The sequence below is a fragment of the Vulpes lagopus genome, chromosome 11 (assembly GCF_018345385.1).
Source record: "Vulpes lagopus strain Blue_001 chromosome 11, ASM1834538v1, whole genome shotgun sequence".
Classification (NCBI taxonomy): Eukaryota; Metazoa; Chordata; class Mammalia; order Carnivora; family Canidae; genus Vulpes; species Vulpes lagopus.
Genome location: NC_054834.1, coordinates 27,329,199 through 27,348,729, shown reverse-complemented (window position 1 = coordinate 27,348,729; position 19,531 = coordinate 27,329,199). Strand labels below are relative to the sequence as shown.

The 19,531-nt window shown below is 42.2% G+C and overlaps 1 protein-coding gene across 3 annotated transcripts in view; it reads left to right on the top strand.

The window, feature by feature from the left end:
- Window positions 1–7: 7 nt before the first annotated feature.
- COPA (COPI coat complex subunit alpha) overlaps window positions 8–19,531 on the top strand; it is a 43,179-nt gene continuing 23,655 nt past the window's right edge. For all 3 annotated transcript variants that reach the window (XM_041774028.1, XM_041774029.1, XM_041774027.1), the window contains exons 1-10: window positions 8–161; window positions 2,745–2,858; window positions 3,041–3,114; window positions 7,073–7,153; window positions 9,340–9,416; window positions 10,094–10,203; window positions 15,846–15,955; window positions 17,728–17,827; window positions 18,355–18,490; window positions 18,997–19,079. In XM_041774028.1, coding sequence (XP_041629962.1) covers window positions 122–161; window positions 2,745–2,858; window positions 3,041–3,114; window positions 7,073–7,153; window positions 9,340–9,416; window positions 10,094–10,203; window positions 15,846–15,955; window positions 17,728–17,827; window positions 18,355–18,490; window positions 18,997–19,079 — 925 coding nt within the window. In that variant the 5' untranslated portion in view covers window positions 8–121. The remainder of the gene's footprint in view (window positions 162–2,744; window positions 2,859–3,040; window positions 3,115–7,072; window positions 7,154–9,339; window positions 9,417–10,093; window positions 10,204–15,845; window positions 15,956–17,727; window positions 17,828–18,354; window positions 18,491–18,996; window positions 19,080–19,531) is intronic.

Here is a 19,531-nt window from a genome sequence, read left to right as displayed (position 1 = left end):
GGTGGGGTGGGCGGGGGCGCCTGGGACCGGAAGTTCGTGTCTGCGGAGCTTCCGGGAGCCACGGCGGAGCGCGGCTGACGTGGAGGGAGCCGGGGGCGGCCGGCCGCGGCGGGCCTGAAGGATGCTAACCAAATTCGAGACCAAGAGCGCGCGGGTCAAAGGTAGGGGCGCGGACCCGGGAGCGCTGCGGGCGGGGGGGGTGGGCCGCGGCGCTGTGGCGGGGGGCGAGAGAGGCCGAGCGGGCCCCGGGGCCCCGGGGGCGGGCCGGCTTGGCGGGGCTTCTGCTGCCGCTTTCTCCGGAGCGGCCCGGGGGTGCGCGCGGCTGACCTCCGAGGCCGCGTCGGCCTGCCCCCGGTGCCCCCCCCGGGCCCCCCTCCTGGGCCGCCGCTCGCGGCTTTGCTCCCGCCGCCCGGGCCGGCGATGACCCCGCGGTGACCCCGCGGTGACCCGGCGATGTAGGGAGCGGGCCTGGGGACCTGGGGACCGGGCCTGCAGGCGTCCCGCTCGCATCCAGGTTCAGCGTTTGCTCGAGCTCGGCGGCGCCACGTCCACGTCCACGTCCACGTCCACGTCCACGTCCGGTGCCTCCCACGGACCGTGGTATCCTGCGAGGCCCGTGACCCCGGTGAAGTCTGTGCGGTTGCCGCGTGGACACCTATAGTTAGAACTTCAGATGAACCGCGAAGGGATCCCCGAGTACTGTCCGCTGTTTATCCGACCTTCAAGTTTAACGCGGCGTCTTCACTCTTGTTCCCTAAATAATGGCAACGCCCAGGCTTTGAGTTATCAGCAAAGGGAGGCGGCGGGCAAAGTGGCCTAAGTCGCCGAAGTCGCCGTAGTCCGTCCCTTAGGATGTTAGAGGGGGAAGGACACAGAAGTAAGGTCTTGAGATGTTGAAACGTATGTGTACGTACATCTGGAATATTTGGTAAGATGCAGTAGAACAAGGTGTTTGGGAGCTTGGGTGTTTGGAGTCCCACTGGCTTGCTTGCTCTGGAATCCTGAACATCCCGCAGCAAGAAGTATGATCTTGGGGGACCTACTTAAGGTTCCCGAGCCTCTACTTTCTCATCCCTAAAATGCAGATAGTTTTCTCTTACAGAGAGAATTAGAATAAGATATCAGGGGATCCCTGGGGGGCTCAGTGGTTCAGCACCTGCCTTTGGACCAGGGTGTGACCTCGAGTCCCGCGTCAGGATCCCCGCATGGAGCCTGCTTCTCCCTCTGCCTGTGTCTCTGCCTCTCTCTCTGTGTCTCTCATGAATAAATAAATAAAATATTTTTTAAAATTTTAGGTTAATAAAACAAAACAACAAATAACCAATTAACACCTGGGTTCAGTGACGTATGCAGATTCATATCTTTGAAAACCTGGTGAGACTTTAAACCCCTAGTCTTTTTGCAATCAGATAGTATCTACAAAAATGTTAAATGCACGTACGCTATTCCTGAGCAATCCTACTTTCAATCCTACTTTAGGGATCCATTGTCACTAGAATAATTTTAAATTTTGCTACAAAAAAAAAAAAAAAGAAAGAATAATAAAAATAAAACATGCTACACATTTGTGTTTTGCTGTTAGAAAGAATGAGGTTATGATTATACATACTTAATGAGATCCAGGGTATATAGCTAAGCGAGAAAAGACATGTGCATAACATATTTCCATTTTCACAAAATGAGGTTTGCATTAGAAATCTGAAAGGAGGGGATCCTGGGTGGCTCAGTGGTTTAGCCCCTGCCTTCAGCCCAGGGTGTGATCCTGGAGACCCGGGATCAAGTCCCACATCGGGCTCCCTGCATGGAGCCTGCTTCTCCCTCTGCCTGTGTCTGTGCCTCTCTCTCTCTCTCTCTCTCTCTCTCTGTCTCTCATGAATAAATAAATTAAAAAAAAAAAAAAAGAAATCTGAAAGGATACACTCCAGACTCTTAGCAGTTGTTACTTCTGTGGACTTCCATTTCCAGTTGTGATGGAGTAAGAAGACCAGAGTTACCTTTTCACCTTTAAACAGCTGTACAACTAAACAAAATGTATGAAACAAAGGTTTTCAGGTATGACAGGCAGTGTAGGAGAGTGATTCTTGAGAGAGAAATAAATAAGGTGACTCCTATGATTGTTTCTACCTGGAGAGTTTCCAGGCCGTGACATATGGGAGGGGGAAGAGCGCTGTGATCTCATGGAGGAGACAGTTTAGAGTTCAGGGAGGTCAGGACAGCAAGAATTTGCTGGACAGAATAACAAATACCACATGGAACCCTCTGCAGGCCTTTGAGTCCTAATCTGCATATGCATTTGAGGAAATGACCCAAAGCCTGGGAAGGAACCTTTGGAGAGAAGGCAGAGTAATCCCCTGAACTCTCTTAGAGCTGGGAATAGTTTTGTGTTCCTGCTAGCCAGAATGGAAAGGCCTCCTGATACTTACTGCAAGGCGTCATCTCGAGATCTCGGATGCTATCACCTTAATAGTGGTTCCAAATTAGACCTACACTAAAGGCTCTTACAGACCGACACTAACAAAACTAAAAGCACACTTTAAAACAAGTAACCTCACAACATCCTAAAACAAAGTTTATGTGTCTTTAAGGGAATGTAACAAAATCCAGTGCCTAACAGCATAAAATTCATAACGTCTGGCATCCAGTGAATTCCTAGGATTAACCGAGCTCTTTGTTTTCTTCTCTAAATTGTAGCCCATACTTAGCTAATTGGATCATTCCCTGTTTGTTTGTTTTTTCCTCCCTAGGGCTCAGTTTTCACCCCAAAAGACCCTGGATCCTGACCAGTTTACACAATGGGGTCATCCAGTTATGGGACTACCGGATGTGTACCCTTATTGACAAGTTTGATGAACATGATGGTAAGATAACAGTTTCTTGGAGGAAATTAAAGAACTATAAGTATTTATTGTCTTCTGGAGTGGTTTAAGCTTTGTTTAAGATTGAAGAATATGGAAGGGCTGGATCTGAAAACTCCTGAATAAGAATTACCTTAGAGATTATGCAGCTCTCTTAAACATATATTGCCTGCTTTCTTCCCCAGGTCCAGTACGAGGGATTGACTTCCATAAGCAGCAGCCATTGTTTGTCTCTGGAGGAGATGACTATAAGATTAAGGTACAGGGACACCTGGGTGGCTCAGTGGTTGAGCGTCTGCCTTTGGCTCAGGAGGTGATTCTGGGGTTCCGGGATTGAGTCCCACATCAGGTTCCCCACAGGGAGCCTGTTTGTCCCTCTGCCTATGTCTCTGTCTCTCTGTGTGTCTCTCATGAGTAAATAAAAAAGATCTTAAAAAAAAAAAAGATTAAGTTACAAGGGATCTGTTATGACTGGGAGTAAGGATAGGATTTGGGATTTGGCAATTATGGAAGGGACTAAAACCAGGATGTCATTCATACAGAGTTCAGGCTTCTGATGTTATCAGGGACCCTTACCCAGCAAACATTTACTGAATACTTACTGTGTACCAGACACTGTATTATTTTTTTGGGAATTCAAAAATAAATAAATGATCTCTGTTCTCAAGAACTTTTATCCTAATGGAGGAGATACACATATACCCAAAATAATAGACGTATAGTTTGGTGGGTGATACAATAGATAATGAAAGTGAAATTGGGAAAGACAGTCCACATCCAAAGACAAAAAGGCATAGGTGACATACATAGGTGAATACATATGAGAAACAGTAACTAATTTTGTGTGAATAAACTCTGAAGAAAAGGTGAGATAAGGGCCAGAAGATGAGAGGGGCTGGATTATGGGTACATATTTGCAGTGCTCAGAAGTTTGGGTGTCATCATATAGATAACAAAGAGCCATTATAGGGCTTTAAATAGAGAAGTGACATCAGATTTGTTTTTTTTTTTTAAAGATTGCTTGAGTGGTAGTATAGAGAAAGGATTGGATGAAGTGGACAAGCCTCAAGGCAAAGATGCCAATTAGGAGACCATTGTATAACCCAATTGGTAGTTGGGCGGGACCTGACCTCAGGAGGTAGCGTTGCAGAATGGAGAGGTGGAGATGAGAGTTTAGGGAACGGCATCAGTGAGTCTGCTGGAGGGATGGTGGGGGAAACAAATGAGATGAAACTTATCGCAGATATCTAGCCTAGGTTACTGGGTGCCATTCATCAGGAAAGGAAAAACAAGGAGATATAGTTTCTGGAGTGTTGGGAGAGAGGATGGTGTCTTGGTCTGTTGGGGCTACTGTAACAAAATACCACAATGTGGGCGCCTTATAAACAACAGAAACGTCTCACGATTTTGGAGGCTGCAAGTCCAAGATTAGGGTGCTAGCATAGTCAGCTTCTGGTAAGGTCCCTCTTCTAGGTTGCAGATGGCTGACTTCTCTCTGTGTCTTCACATGGAGGAAGAGTGAGGGATCTCTGCAGAGTCTCTCTGATAAGGACACTAACCCCCTTTAGGAGGGTTCCACCCTCAGGACCTAAGCACTCCTCAAAGGCCCCACCTCCTCATTCCTAAACATTGGGTGGTAGAATTTTAACGTAAGAATTCTGGGCAGGATATAGACATTCAGTCCATAGCAGATGGGTAACGAATACTGTCTTGAAACATGAGTTTGAGGTATGTAAGGGGAAAAATGCACCTGTGCTGGAGTCCTCTCTGGGACCTGGCATTGTGAAGGAGGGAGCCAAAGCAGAGGTGGTATAAGGTATCCCTCTGGGATTATGTTGAATGGGAAGATAAGCTGTCATTTAAGAGCTAGAGGAAGTAGAGTTGTATAGGAAAGAATGATTTTAGAAGTTGCAGATGGAACAGGCGGAAGCCTGTGAGATGCCAAGGAAGGAGAGAATTTTGGGAAGGAGAAAGTGGTCGGAATAAGACGGACCCAATAACCTTTGGATTGCTTAATTAGGAAGATCTTAGTGGTCCAGCACCTTAACATAAAGTGAGGGAACAGAATATAGGGGATTCTTTGAAGAAGCTTGACTGATAAAGGCAAAACTAGAGCCAGAGGCTTGGAATATGTTAAAAAAAAATCAAAAATTTCTTTTTACTTTACAAGATGTTTTCATTAAAGCATGTGTATCCAATCAAACTAGTGAAATTTACCTCACGAAAAAAGTTGACAGTTTTTTCAGAAGCCAGTTCAGAAGGTTATGTTTTAGATTACACAGCAGAACCGAGGTGACAGGCATGACAAGTGAGGGCTGCCCACGGAGAAAAGAGGTGTTAGGATTATAGGAAGGACAGTCCTGTTTCTTAGATTTTGGTCCTGCATCCTGGGGACAGCTAGTGGAGGCTCAAACCACCTGACAGAGACCTCAAAAGCTCTTAGGGATTTCACTTTATTGTAATATTTTTAATAAAGTATTTGTTATTTATATTGATGACCATTGACTATCCAGAATGGTTAACTTGGGTTCCTTATAATCTGTTTAAGAAAGGAAAGACTGGGTGACATTGAAGGAAAAAGATTTCCCCAAAAATCATATTTTTAAAAAAGGATTATTTTTCATTTATATGAAATGTCCACATAGGCAAGTCAGTAGAGACGGAGGTAGATTAGTGGTTGTCTGAGGTTGGAGGGGTTGGAAGGAAATGGGGAGTCACAGCTATAGGGTATTGTTTTGAAGGGGAGGATGATAATGTGTTCTAAAATTGGTGGTGATGATGGTGGCACAGCTCTGAGTGTACTAGAAACATTGAATTTTATATTTTAAATGGGCAAATTTGGGGGGATTTGAATTATTTCAGTAAAGCCATTAAATAAAGAAATTAGCTAGCTGGCAGGTGTGCGGTGTTACAACAGGAAGCCACAGATAGCCAGAGTTTAAAAACCCTTTAGGTCTTTGTAAGAATGCACCTTCTGGAGTTTGGTAGAGGACTATAAAGGAGTCGAGATAGTTTGAAGCTGGAAATGTGGAAGTTTAGAACACTGAACTCTGTAAGGAGGAAAAAAGTTAAGAGAATGGTATTTATGGTGTGATCTAATTTCTGTGTGGCACTCAAACTCCATTGGGTACATGTATTTTATTTATACATAATTCAGCAGATGACAGTGAAAGTATTGGGATACTTTCATGTTTCGTGTTCTCTTTTCTCATTTCTACACATACTGTTGAGCACCTCCTAAGTGTTAGCTGCTGTATTAGGTACTAGGGAAATAGTGTTGAGCATGGTAGACAAGGACTCTGCCTTTAGGGATTTCACATTCTCGTTTGGACAATCATACTTTCAGGTTGTTTGAATTTGTTACAGAAAATGGTATTACCTTTTGTAATTTGCCCAAAAAAATTGAAAAAAATTTTTTTAAAAAAGATTTTACGTATTTATTCATGAGAGACAGAGACAGAGAGAGAGAAAGAGAGAGAGGCACAGACACAGGCAGAGGGAGAAGCAGGCTCCATGCAGGGAGCCTGACGCGGGACTTTATCCTGGGTCTTCAGGATCAAGCCCTGGGCTGAAGGTGGCACTAAACCGCTGGGCCACCTGGGCTGCCCTGAAAGTTTAAGTAAAAATAGTAACTAGTTAGTTTAGGGATGGTAGATTATAAGAAAATTTTAAATGTTAAAAGTATAGAAAGCCAAAAAGCCAACTGGTCTTGTAATTGGGCGCTTTTTGGGTGGTTTTCTGGATGGGAGTGCATACTTAGGTTTTTGGTCCTGGTTTAGCATCTTCCTCAGTTATGTGCATTGATATCTGCTACTTTGGTAGTTGGCTCAACTTTATATCTGAATATGATGTCTTTCTGATTAGCTCATCCTAGCTGAGCAACGTAGTATTTTCCATAGTGAAGGAATAAAGTCTGTCTGCCAAGTACAGACCGTGAATATATGGTCATCATTTGCCACCAAGTTAGCAGTCTAAGTGAAGATGATGCCATATGTTATATTATTGTTTCCTTTAGAGTCATGGTATTTGTCCTACTTTTTTCATCCTGAGCTAAGGTAGTAGGTAATGTACTAGGGGGTCAGTGTGCAAGCTAAGAACACAATTATGCAGTAGAAAGAAAAGTTAAGCCCTGGATAAACCTCTTGTTTCATGTTATTAAATAGAGATGGCTTCTCCCCAAGCAATATACTATTGCTTACTTGGATTTCTCTTTGCAGGTGTGGAATTACAAGCTGCGGCGCTGTCTCTTCACATTGCTTGGGCATTTAGACTACATTCGCACCACATTTTTTCATCATGTAAGTAGCCATGGTGGCTCTAGTTGTAGAGTATTCTTCAGTTTCGTTGTGGGAATCTTCTACTTCTCAAGAAGCCATGCTTTGATAACAGAATTACTGGAGTTCTTTAAGTGGCTCTTCTAGACTGTGTGTGGTGTTGACCTTTCTGCTTTGTTTTCCTTCTGCAAAAGGAGGTACTCAGGGTTATATTGAACTTAACTTAATTGGATTCATTGGACTGTATAAGGAAGGCATTGGTTTTCTATAGGGAAAAGTAGAGATTTGATTTCAGGTTTGCTGAGCTAGTGAACAAAAGTTTACAGACTAACCCCATGTGGAGTGTTATTAAGTAGGTGGGTCTGGAGGGATGTAGAGGTTAGATGCCATTGTGATGAGCTAATGTTTTGAGGCACTAACAATCAATTCTATCCTAGGATTTTAGGCTATAGTAGAGGCTGTTCCTCTAGCCAGGCTTTCTACCCTCCTTGATCTGTCAGATATCCTAGAAGACAGATACTGATTTATATGTAGATTAGAGATTCCAGCCTCTTAATCCAGTCTATAATTCTATGCTATTAGATTTAATTTATACTGTTGTTTTTACTCTCAGTAAACTAAGTCTCTTGAGTTAAGTTAGAATGTAATGAAATAAGAGTTTCTAAGTATACTTTATTTTTTTGTAATATTAAAAAGAAATTAGGGTAGAATGATTATAAAATTATAGCTAAAACATTTGAGAATGATGAACCAAATAGGCAAAATAATTATATTCTGAAAACTATAAAGCACTGATGAAAGAAATTGGAAATGACACAAAGAAATGGAAAGACATTCCATGCACATATTTTGGAAGAACAAACAAATACTGTTAAAATATCTATATTCAAAAAAAAAAATCTATATTCCCCAAAGTAATCTAAAGATTTAATGCAATCCCTATCAAAATACCAGCATCATTTTTCACAGTACAAGAACAAACAATCTTAAAATTTGTATGGAACTACGTAAGGCCCCTGAGTAGCCAAAGTAATTTTGAAAAAGAAAACTAGAGGTAAAAAGAAAAGGAAAGAAAACTAGGATGAAAACTATCACAATTTCAGACTTCAAATTATATTACAAAGTAGTAGTAATTAAAACAGTATGGTGCTGGCATAAAAATAGACACATTGATCATTGGAATAGAATAGAGAGCCCAGAAGTAAACACACACTTATAAGGTCAGTTAATCTTGGACAAAATAAGAATGAATATACAATGGGACAGTCTCTTCAACAAATGGTTTTGGGAAAACTGGGCAGCTACATGCAAAAGAATGAAACATGACTGTTTCCTTTCACCATAGACAAAAGTAAACTCAAAATGGATTAGGGACCTAAATATGAGACCTGAAACCATAAAAATCCTTGAAGATGGTGCCTGGGTGGCTCAGTTGGTTAAGTGGCTGACTCTTGATCTCAACTCAGGTCTTGACCTCAGGGTTGTGAGTTTAAGCCCCACATTGGGCTACACACTGGTGTGGCACCTACTTCAAAACCAAACCAAACCAATTGTTTTTACATGTTATTTTCTGCTTCGGTTCCTGAGATGGGAATATTTTGAGACTGGATGGTCTGACAAGAAATCTGACCATAGAAGTTTCTTATAGAGGATCATATGGGAAGGGAGGGAAAAATAAAACAAGATGAAATCAGAGAGGGAGACAAACCATAAGAGACTCTTAATCATAGGAAACAAATGAGGGTTGTTGGGGACGGGTATGTGGTAATTGGGTGATACATTATATGTTAGTTAATTGAATTTAAATAAAGCAATAAAAATAACAATGTTCTAATCCTAGAGTTAGAGAAGATCCTCTCAAAGGATCTTAATTTACAGGACTAGTAGTGTATAAATAGAAATACATTTATGCACACACATATAAATAAAAGTAGGTATGGTATGTATTATTTGCCTTTCAGAATCCTTTATGCTTTTGCCTGACTTCTCTTCTGAAATCTCCAGGTGAAAGTGCCAGTGTGGGAAAAGCTGGTAGAATGGTGGGGAGGAGACAGCGAGGCTGTGAATCCGAAGATGGGATCCCTTTGCTGGTTCAGCTGAGACACCCAGTAGTGGAGTGTTTCAGAGCCTGAAAGTACATGTTTGTTTAGTGTTAAAACCCTTTGTCTGAAAACAAAGCAAAACAATCCTTTGTCTGGATTATCTTTCAGGAATATCCCTGGATTCTGAGCGCCTCGGATGATCAGACCATCAGGGTGTGGAACTGGCAGTCTAGAACCTGTGTCTGGTAAAGCAGGAGATGCAGCTGAGAGAGAGGCTTCATTCTGCCTCCTATATTCATAATGAGCTTTTCTCTTCAGAGCAATCATTTCCCTTTCCCAGTAGGCCCTGCCTGCCGATTAATTCCTGATTGTCCCTGTAGGATGCTTTTACGTACAAAATGATAAATACAGAGGCAATCTTGTTAATAATGTATGAATCTGGATTTTCTGATCGTTTCTTGCCAAAGAAGGGAGGTCATAGCACTAGGTTTTTGCTGGTTTTCAGTTCTGTTCCTATGAAATCTGAGTTAAGGTCTAGACCTCCATTCTGCTTTGTGTTCAGGTCTTGAGCTTTCCATGAAGATATAAGGACCATTGAAAATGATGCCATTTAAGAGGGATGTCCTACCAAAATGTAACTGGTAGTTTTTTGTGTAAATTACTAGATTCCATTTATTTTGATCTTTGAACATCTTTAACATGAGAGGAGAGTTGTGCAATTTCACTTCTCTTGAAATTGGTAATATTTAAATACTGAAGCATCGGGGATAAAAGAGGACTATTGGTAAAACAGCTGACCTTGTTTATTGTTACTGATTCAGAATTGTTAGGATGACTTGCCTTTGCCTCCAAGAATACTTGGGTGTGTAGGCTTCTGTTGAGTCCTGCCTCTAATATGGTATTGTCTTTTTTCTTCTTGCAGTGTGCTAACGGGACACAACCATTATGTAATGTGTGCTCAGTTTCACCCCTCGGAAGACCTGGTTGTGTCAGCCAGCCTGGACCAGACTGTGCGCGTTTGGGATATTTCTGGTGAGCTGCCCAAGTTCAGGGGACAGTCTCATCACATCTGACGCAAAACTGCAATTGCTGAAAATAGTGAGGGTAGTTGGCTTAGAACAGGAAAAGTTAGACTATTCTGTTCTTGTATAATAGTATCTCTGCTTATGAGGGTATTAAGTCTGCTTTTGGTGGTTCTTTATGTTAGTATTCTGGAGAAAAGTGGCTGCTCTAGAAAGTGCGTTTAACTTGAAGAAAATTTCACTTTATAGTTTGTTTCAGTTTGTAGTTTAAGTTTGTGGATACCATATCTAGTATAGTTTATAGAATCTGTATAGTTGGGGGTATTTTTTTTTTTTTTAAGATTTTATTTATTCATGAGAGACACACACAGAGAGAGAGAGGCAGAGACACAGGCAGAGGGAGAATCAGGCTCCATGTAGGGAGCCTGATGAGGGACTCAATCCTGGGACTCCAGGATCACGCCCTAGGCCGAAGGCAGGCACCAAACTGCTGAGCTACCCAGGGATCCCCAAGTTGGGGGTATTTGATTAAGATTCATGCTTTCCAGTAAAATAAAGCAAGAAATGCATCTTCCACAAAAATGAATTTTAGGAATAGCTCAGTGCTGGGAAACAGGACTCTGGGGTCATGTGGGCTCATTTAGAAATAGGAAAACCCCTCTCTTCCTTCTAGTGTAGAGAGTACAGGGGAGGGTGGGATTTTTATGTCCAGAACACCTTTCAGTGGGCAGACTTCTAGAAATTAAAATAGATTTGTACATTTTTTAATAAAATTTATTTATTCATGAGAGATGCAGAGAGAGGGGCAGAGACATAGGTAGAGGGAGAAGTAGGACTTGATGTGGGACTTGATACTGGGACTGGGGGATCATGCCCTAAGCCAAAGGCAGACGCTCAACCACAGAGCCACCCAGGCATCCAGATTTGTACATTTTGGATAGTAGGGATAATCCCTCTTTTCACAGTTTATATATCTTGATTTTGGGATAAGGATTTGTTTTTTTTTGTTTTTTGTTTTTTTTTTTTTAATTTTTTATTTATTTATGATAGTCACACACACACACACAGAGAGAGAGAGAGAGAGGCAGAGACATAGACAGAGTTCTCCCGGAGAAGCAGGCTCCATGCACCGGGAGCCCGATGTGGGATTCGATCCCGGGTCTCCAGGATCGCGCCCTGGGCCAAAGGCAGGCGCTAAACTGCTGCGCCACCCAGGGATCCCGGGATAAGGATTTGTATGTTTAGTGCTATGGAGAGGAAATGTGAGAAGTTGCTAGGTTGAGATTGTAAATTTGAGGGAAGGACGGCCCTTGTGAGGCTGTCAGGCCAGCTGGCTCCCTGGAAGTGCTTTGTGGATGGTTGGAATATGGAAAAGGAACTCCTAAGTGCTGTGGTTTCCTGCCCAGTCAAATCTGCCTTATCACTTGTTGAATTGTCTCCTTTATTTGTTTATTGCCTTTGGAATTCTCAGAGTTTGGGGTTCTGGGGAAGGTCAGTTGCTACACTGCAAAACACTTGCTTTGTTCTATAAAAGGAAGGCCCTTCAGAGGCCCTTGCCTGGTTCTTTATGGTGGTAAAGGTATCAATTGTGAATTGTGTGGCCAAGATGACAGGGTGGGCTAGAGCAGTATGGTACTTGCTGTCCTAATAAGCCACAAATGAATAGCAAGTCAGAAATCTGGATTTCCGGGTGCAGCACTTGGAATGTTGTAATAGTAGTTGGTTAAGATTCATGCAGCAAGAGAGCAACCAGGGGAGGAGGACAGTGGGAGAGCAGAACCTTTGGGTTCTTTCTTTTTTCACTTTTTGACTTTCTGATGGTTATGTATTTTGGTGCAGCAGAGATCTGAAGAGCTGAAAACTAATTTAGGTGGCCCAAGTGCTCTTACATATCTCTCCAGCTCCCTTCCCTTCTCAACCATGAGAAGAATTTTTGACAAAAATTCAGTGTATGTTAGGTATGGTCTTGAATTCAGGGATGACAGTCTTGAGTCCTGTGTCCCCATGAATCATTGTGATGACTCTCATCTTAGGATTTCTAGAATCTCGTGCAGTTTTCAGAGGGTCAGAATTAGAAGGGAATGGTATCAACAAGATTGTGTTGGAGATAGGGAAGTTGAACTCTTTCCACTAGAGTTTTTGCCATTGCAGTTTTTCGTCAGACTGATGAGGCTTTTTGAAGTACACCCAGATGTGACCAGCCTTGCCGACAGGAGTTAAGTACAGGCCCTACAAGCCTGTGCTCTCTCCTCACTGCTAGTGCCAGGGAGCTCCTTGTTTACTCTCTCAGTAACCTAGCTGTGGCTTTCCATGGTTTTTTGCTGTGCACACATTCAAAGCCCCCTCTCTGTCTCAGGATATAGGAGCCTGGTGGGGTTGGATCTGGCTCATGCTATTCTTGCTGATTAGCAGCCAGTTTTTGGAATAGCGTTTCCCAGCCAGAGCTCCGTGACAGAAGAAAGCACCACTCAAATACTTTGAGTGGCTGTTTTCTCAGTTCTTATGAGAACAGTGTATAGCTAATGCCATTGCAGATCATAAAGAAGTTTACTCATCACACACATAAAAGGGACGGTTTGGCCATTAGGGCTTAATTCTTTCCTCAGAGCACTGGGCTGAGAAGGGCCTCTTACTGCCCTCCTCTGAGAGTACTGTTCATGCTACCTGATGCTAGCATGGCAGGTACCTGTGGCCCACGCTACAGCGATTGGGGCAGTTGGGTGGATGGATTCTCACCGATAACCTGAAATGCCCAAGGCAAGAAATCCTTTCTTTGCTTTTGTAGGTTGAAGATCATTTTTACATCAGAATTAAGGACCTTAGAGAAGAGAGGGAGTGTGGCCCCAGTTGCTTGTGGGTCACACTTGCTCTTGAATGTGTGCAGTGCCTGGGTCACCATATAAAAATATTGCAGTAGCTTTACTTGTTTGGCATGTGTGATGCTGAGAATCTTGCACTAACTTGCTATACTAATGTTAATGTTCTCTTTACCATTTCTACGTGTTTTTCTCTACTCACAACTCTCTTGACTTCCAGTAACGCCTTAATCAGAGTAAAAGGAGATGTTTTAGTCTTTAGCCAAATGGAGCTTTAAGTTAGACTTTTGCATTTATTCTTTCCTTTTCTGGAAATCAGCATACTCTTTTTAGCAGTTATGTTTGCCTGGGTTCAAATAAGTGAACACAGGAAGAGGAATTAGCTTTTAAGTCTGTTAGGGACCAGAGTAGTAATTCTGAGAGAGGAAAAGTTAGTTCTGAGTCAGAGAATGAATACCCACATTTAAAGACTGCTGGAAATCCTAATTGTTTGGAATGTCTAGCTGTTGGAGCTCAGTATACAATGAGAAAACAGATCTTTAAAAGAAAACCTGTATTCTTGTTATCTGTCCCATGAGAATTGAGCCCTCTAGGGCTTACTTAACCTGAATCTTTTCTGTTAGCCTGGCAAAAACATGTATTTAAAAGAGAATATATTTATAATCTAGTTCTAGAAGATAATTTTTTTTAGCTTGATTTTCCAAGTAAACTGACAGTAAAATGATCTTAATGTGCTTACATCTTTGCATGTCAAGCCCATGTAATTTAGACTTAATCTTTGAAATGACAACTAAAAAAGTATTAATTTGCTGCCAATTCCTATCCTTATTCCTCTCTTCTTACTCCTGCCCCTGGCCCCCGTTGGGAAGCGTGCGTCAAACTGGTCCAGTCTGAGAGTGAACTCCCTTCCCTCTGGATTTGAGTAGCTGCTGTAGAAATTTTCCATCTGTCGTTCAGTCATAGCGAGAGGCTTGTCACAGGCTCAAATACTTCTCTAAGTATCTTTTCACTGCCTGTCACTATTCATCTGTCTGTTTTTGCTCTCCCTCCCCCTCCCCACTGTCGTGACAGCGAGTGCAGCAGAGGCTTGCATTCTGTCATACGGCTTTCCTTTTAATGTGTGTGTGTTGAAGGTTATTAGAGGTGAAGTTCCTCACAGGTGTCTGTCTTTGCACCTTCCTCTGAATCTGTTTCATACTCCAGACTCATTAGAAGAAGTTGACAGATCCTATTAAAGAGACAGGCGAAGTAAGTGAGAAGAGACATCCCTGTGATAACGTATTTATGAAGCCTGGGAGGGTGCATTTTTGTTCAAGTGTGGCTTTATTCCTCTTACCTGTTAACTGCTCACCTTGGACAGAGGATGAGATGATCAACATTGTCAGGCCATTGTGAAGGCCTCCCTCTCCGATGCTGCTGTCTGCATGCCCTTGGAAGAGAGATTACATGAATATTGTGATTTTAAAACAACACAGATAAATATAATCATTACTCTTAAATGTTCATATTTCCCTAGAGATTCCAAAATTTGGGCTTAAAGTGACTTAGGTTTTATTTTCAGTGATGGCTTTTATTTTCCCCTCAATTATGATGAATACTTGCTTTTTATTTTACAAGTGCCAGTTGCTTGAATTTCCTCTTTTCCCCACAAATACTTCAAAAGATAGAATTTTAGTCCCAATTCTATTTTCCTATTTATATATAATCATACCTGCTAGTCTGTCTCAAGGGTTGTTAACAGGATCAAATTACAGAACATATATTAGCACTTTGAAAATCACGGAATGCTTTTCCAGTGTAAAGCAGTTGTATTGTTTGCATAACTTTGCTTGTGACTGTACCACAGATAGTTTTAAAAGGTGTGGATGAGTTGTAAGTTTGGGTCCTATACACATACGATTCTTCTTATCTTGGTGTCTTTTTTCTATTTTCAAATTAAGGGCAGTTCCTCCCAGTGATACTACCCTCCAAAAGTTTTACTGGCAAAATACACGTATTCAGATCTGTAACTAGCCTTTTTAAGTAAGAGCTTAAAAGGACACGATGGTTATTTATACATACATACATACATACATACATAATGTACCTGAACTAGATTTTATTAGTCATGATCTAAAAGAAAGAAGTTACGTTCATCTGGCAGTCTTTTTGTTGAATACATTTATAAAGTACTGTTGTGCATAAGGACATGATAGTTTAAATCATTTTGTTCTGTGCCCAAGAGTCACATAGAAGAGTACACTTGCTGCGATAGTTGTAGTTTTATACTCTCTTCCACAAGGTAGCTGTTTGGTTTCCTCTCCTGCTCTGGAACTTCCCCGTGAGTTGCCGAACAGCTTCTGGTTTGAGAAACAAAGAGCCGTGGCTTCCCCAAATGGCTTTTCTTTTAAAAGTTTTTGAGGTGATGGAAGAGAAGTTGCTGTAGTTGTCATAAAGTTGAGAGTGGAAATGGGACGCTTATCATTTGAGTCTGCATTTCCAGAACAGTAAAGACTAGAAATTTTCTCAAGTAGGCTGCTCCTGAGGCAAGGCTTGCGGAGGAAGTTAGCTGTGTTAGAAGTTTAGATTGTCATCCTCTGGGAGGAAACACAGTAGCAGGTCTGTTAAGTGTCAGGGGAAGAAAAGAGAGGATAGTGAAAGTGCTTCAACATCTGGAACATTTTTAGAAAGAGAGAGATAGGAGCCCTTGACTTCTTTCTTGAGTCTGTCTAGATTTCTTTTCCCCTCCTTTTTCATTCTCATTAGTCTATCCCTGTCCCTTCCTGTGCCTCTCTTACTGTGTTCTTTTTGGTAACACTATTTTGTGTCTTCCATCCCACTCCTTATCCCTTCAAAGGTCTAAGGAAAAAAAACTTGTCCCCTGGTGCAGTGGAGTCCGACGTGAGAGGAATAACTGGGGTTGATCTATTTGGAACGACAGATGCAGTGGTGAAGCACGTGCTGGAGGTACTTGTCTTCACAGCCTGCAACTCACATGGGCTCTTCTCCGGGAAATGGTGACAGCATGCCACTCATTTGTTCATTCCTGCAACAGAATTGTGTGGTGCTTATGAAATGGCACTGTTTTGAGGTGCTGGAAGCAGAATATCCCGTGAGCCAGGAGAAAGGAGGCTCCTGTGCCACCTAAGGGAGAGTCACATTACTTCCTAAACCCAGCGGGGAGAGCAGGAGAACGCTGGCGTAGGCTCCGTCACCATTCCAAAGCAGAGTCCGTTCACACGCCTCTTGTGAGAGTTGGGGCGGGGGGTGGGAGGATTTAATCGGACTAATTGAGGACCAGCCATGTGTAAGTAATTTGTGTGCGTGGTGAGAAAATAGAAAAGCGCTAGAGAAAGAAACTAGATTTTAAAAAAACATCTAATTTAATCCTCACAGCTATCCTCTGAAGTAGATATTAGTAACCTCATTTTACAGATGAAAAAAAATTGAGACTTAGAGAAATTGAGCAGTATACCAAAATCCACATGTATCTAGTAAATGGAAGAACTAGGATTTGAACGTGGATTGGATTCCGAACCCAGGGGACTTTGCCCACAGCATGAAGTCTCTCAGAAACACTGGTGATTTGAAACTACCTTATCTATGATTCTGCTGTAGTGCTGAGTACAACTAGATAAATGAAGTATAAGATATATTAAAGTTGGCAGTTCTTTTTTTTTTAATATTTTATTTATCCATGAGAGACACACAGAGAGAGTCAGAGACACAGGCAGAGGGAGAAGCAGGCTCTATGCAGGGGACCTCATGTGGGACTTAATCCTGGGACCCCAGGATCAGGCCCTGGGCCGAAGGTAGGCGCTAAACCGCTGAACAAGGGAATCCCTTAAAATAAGCAGTTCTTTCTTTCTTTTTTTTTTTTTAATTATTTATTTATTTATGATAGTCACACACAGAGAGAGAGAGAGAGAGGCAGAGACACAGGCAGAGGGAGAAGCAGGCTCCATGCACCAGGAGCCCGACGTGGGATTCGATCCCGGGTCTCCAGGATCGCGCCCTGGGCCAAAGGCAGGCGCTAAACCGCTGCACCACCCAGGGATCCCAAAATAAGCAGTTCTTAAACTTCGTGGTCTGAGAACCTCCTTATCCTCTTAAGACTTACTGAGGACCTCAAAGAGTTCTTGTTTATGTGGTTTATATCTTTCAGTTTTTACCATATCTGAAATTAAAGCTAAGAACACTTAAAAACACAAAATATATAAGCACATATTCTGTTAACCATCAAAGCAATGATATCATTTCATGTAGCCTCTGGAAAACTTTATCCTTGGGAGAGAATAAGAGTGAAAAAGGCAAATAACATCTCAATGTTACTATGAAAATGGTTTTGACCTTGCATATTTCCTCACTCATCTGAGAGTTTCCCAACCATATTTACTTATTATGTTATGAGATTGGTTTTTATTCTTGAACTAATCATTAATAATTAGCTGAGGAAATAACATATAAGTAGACAACAAAGCAAGGCAGTATATCCCAAACGCAGATGACACTAAATTTGGGAGTAGAAAGATTTGGGAATTGGCATGAGAATTTGGGTGTAATACTGAATGGGTTGACGTACCTGTCATGTTTATATCTTAGAATAGCAAAATCCCTTGAGTCTTTTCACAGGAAGAACAAAAATCAGACATTTTTTATAATCACCCGCATGGCCCATAAGTTTTCTTTCAGTAATAGTACAAAGTCATTTCAGAAGAACCAATTCTTTTTTGCCACAGGGTCATGATCGTGGAGTAAACTGGGCTGCCTTTCACCCGACTATGCCCCTTATTGTCTCTGGGGCAGATGACCGTCAGGTGAAGATCTGGCGCATGAATGGTGAGTAGACCAGTGACCAAATCACCATGTCTAAAAAATTGACTGCTGAGCAGCAAGGTGAAGTAGCTGGGTCTTCTGCACTTAGTGACCCATTTTCCTACCTTAGGTTCTTTTTTCCTCTTTTTGAGGCATCCTGGTTTTGAGGAGTCTGAGCATAGTTAAGAGTAACCATTTATTCATTCAAAAAATATTTATTGGGTACCTGCTTTGGAGTTACAATGGTGACTAAAACACATGGAGCTTATATTTGTTCTATCATGACAGCTGGTGACAAATAAGACCGGGTAAGCAAGAGGATAAAGGATGATGGAGAAGAGGTGCTGTCACTGGTAGGAAGGTCCAAATGAAAGAACAAAGAAACATGTATAGATTCTGAGGCTTAAATGAAGAAAATTACTCTGTTCGAGAGAAGTTGCTGATGCAGCTTTGGAGTAGCACCTAGCATTTGATGACAGATGCTGTGATTTTAAGTCCTGGATTTGTAATAGTAGAGAGTTGTTGTAATCTAATTCTTCTCCATCCTTCAGAGTCAAAGGCGTGGGAGGTTGACACCTGCCGAGGTCATTACAACAATGTATCTTGTGCTGTCTTCCACCCTCGCCAAGAGCTGATCCTCAGCAATTCTGAGGACAAGAGTATCCGAGTCTGGGATATGTCCAAGCGGTAAGGGGGTTTTGATGGGTGTGTGACCAAAGCCAGGGGAAGGCCCCTCCTTTCTCTCATTCTGTCCTAAAAGTTAGATTAGAGGACTTCTGTGCATCTCTTCATCTTCAGCATATAGAGACACCAGGTCCGATGTAATGGAAGCTTTAAGGAGCCTAGCAACAGCCAGCATTTACAGATCTCCCCTCAAATACAGTCTCCACGTGCATTCTTTTTCTCCAAATTTAAGGGTGTTCTTCTGTAGTTAGAGAAATAAGAAATATGGAATGAAGGTAGTATTACAAGAAATCATGATGAATAAGGGGAAATTGAAATCCCAAAATAGTAGGGTCTTTGTCTTCTTGGTAGAATTTATTAAGACTCCCCTTTACTTAGTATATGCGATTTGCTGTCCCTGATTTAATCTTTAATCAGTGTGCTGGCTTATAGTCAGTGCTCTCATATATGATGGGCTGAGGATTTCTCAGAAATGAACTCTTTCATTTGTGTACCTTTTGCTTTCCTAGGACTGGTGTTCAGACCTTCCGCAGGGACCACGATCGTTTCTGGGTCCTGGCTGCCCACCCTAATCTGAACCTTTTTGCGGCAGGTAAGGGCCATTTCTTCTCTTTTTCCCTTGAGTTCAGAGTTTGTAAGATATGAGAGTGATTCTGCATTTGCTTTTTCTGATTGATGCATAGCAGGATGGCGGGAAGGAGAAGGAGGGTTCTCAGAGCTGTGCAGTTGAAGCTTTTCTCCTTTGCTCTCCTTTACCTTCCTGGAGAACCATTCTTTCAGTGTTCATTGTCCACCTGGATCCATTTGCCAATAAAGCCCATTACCTTTGATCATTTAGGAGGCCAGTGGTGGACACTCAGGATTCTCTGACAGAGGAAGTGAGAAGCTAGAGGCAGAGCTTCTGTCATTCGTTTAGCTGATACAAACGGAGCCTCAGGCCCTAGTCTGGGTGTTGGTGTGAGAGCAGCCTCAAGCAGTATCCCTGACATTATGGAACTTTGATTTGTAGTGAAGGGAGAGAGACCATAAACCGTAAATATATAA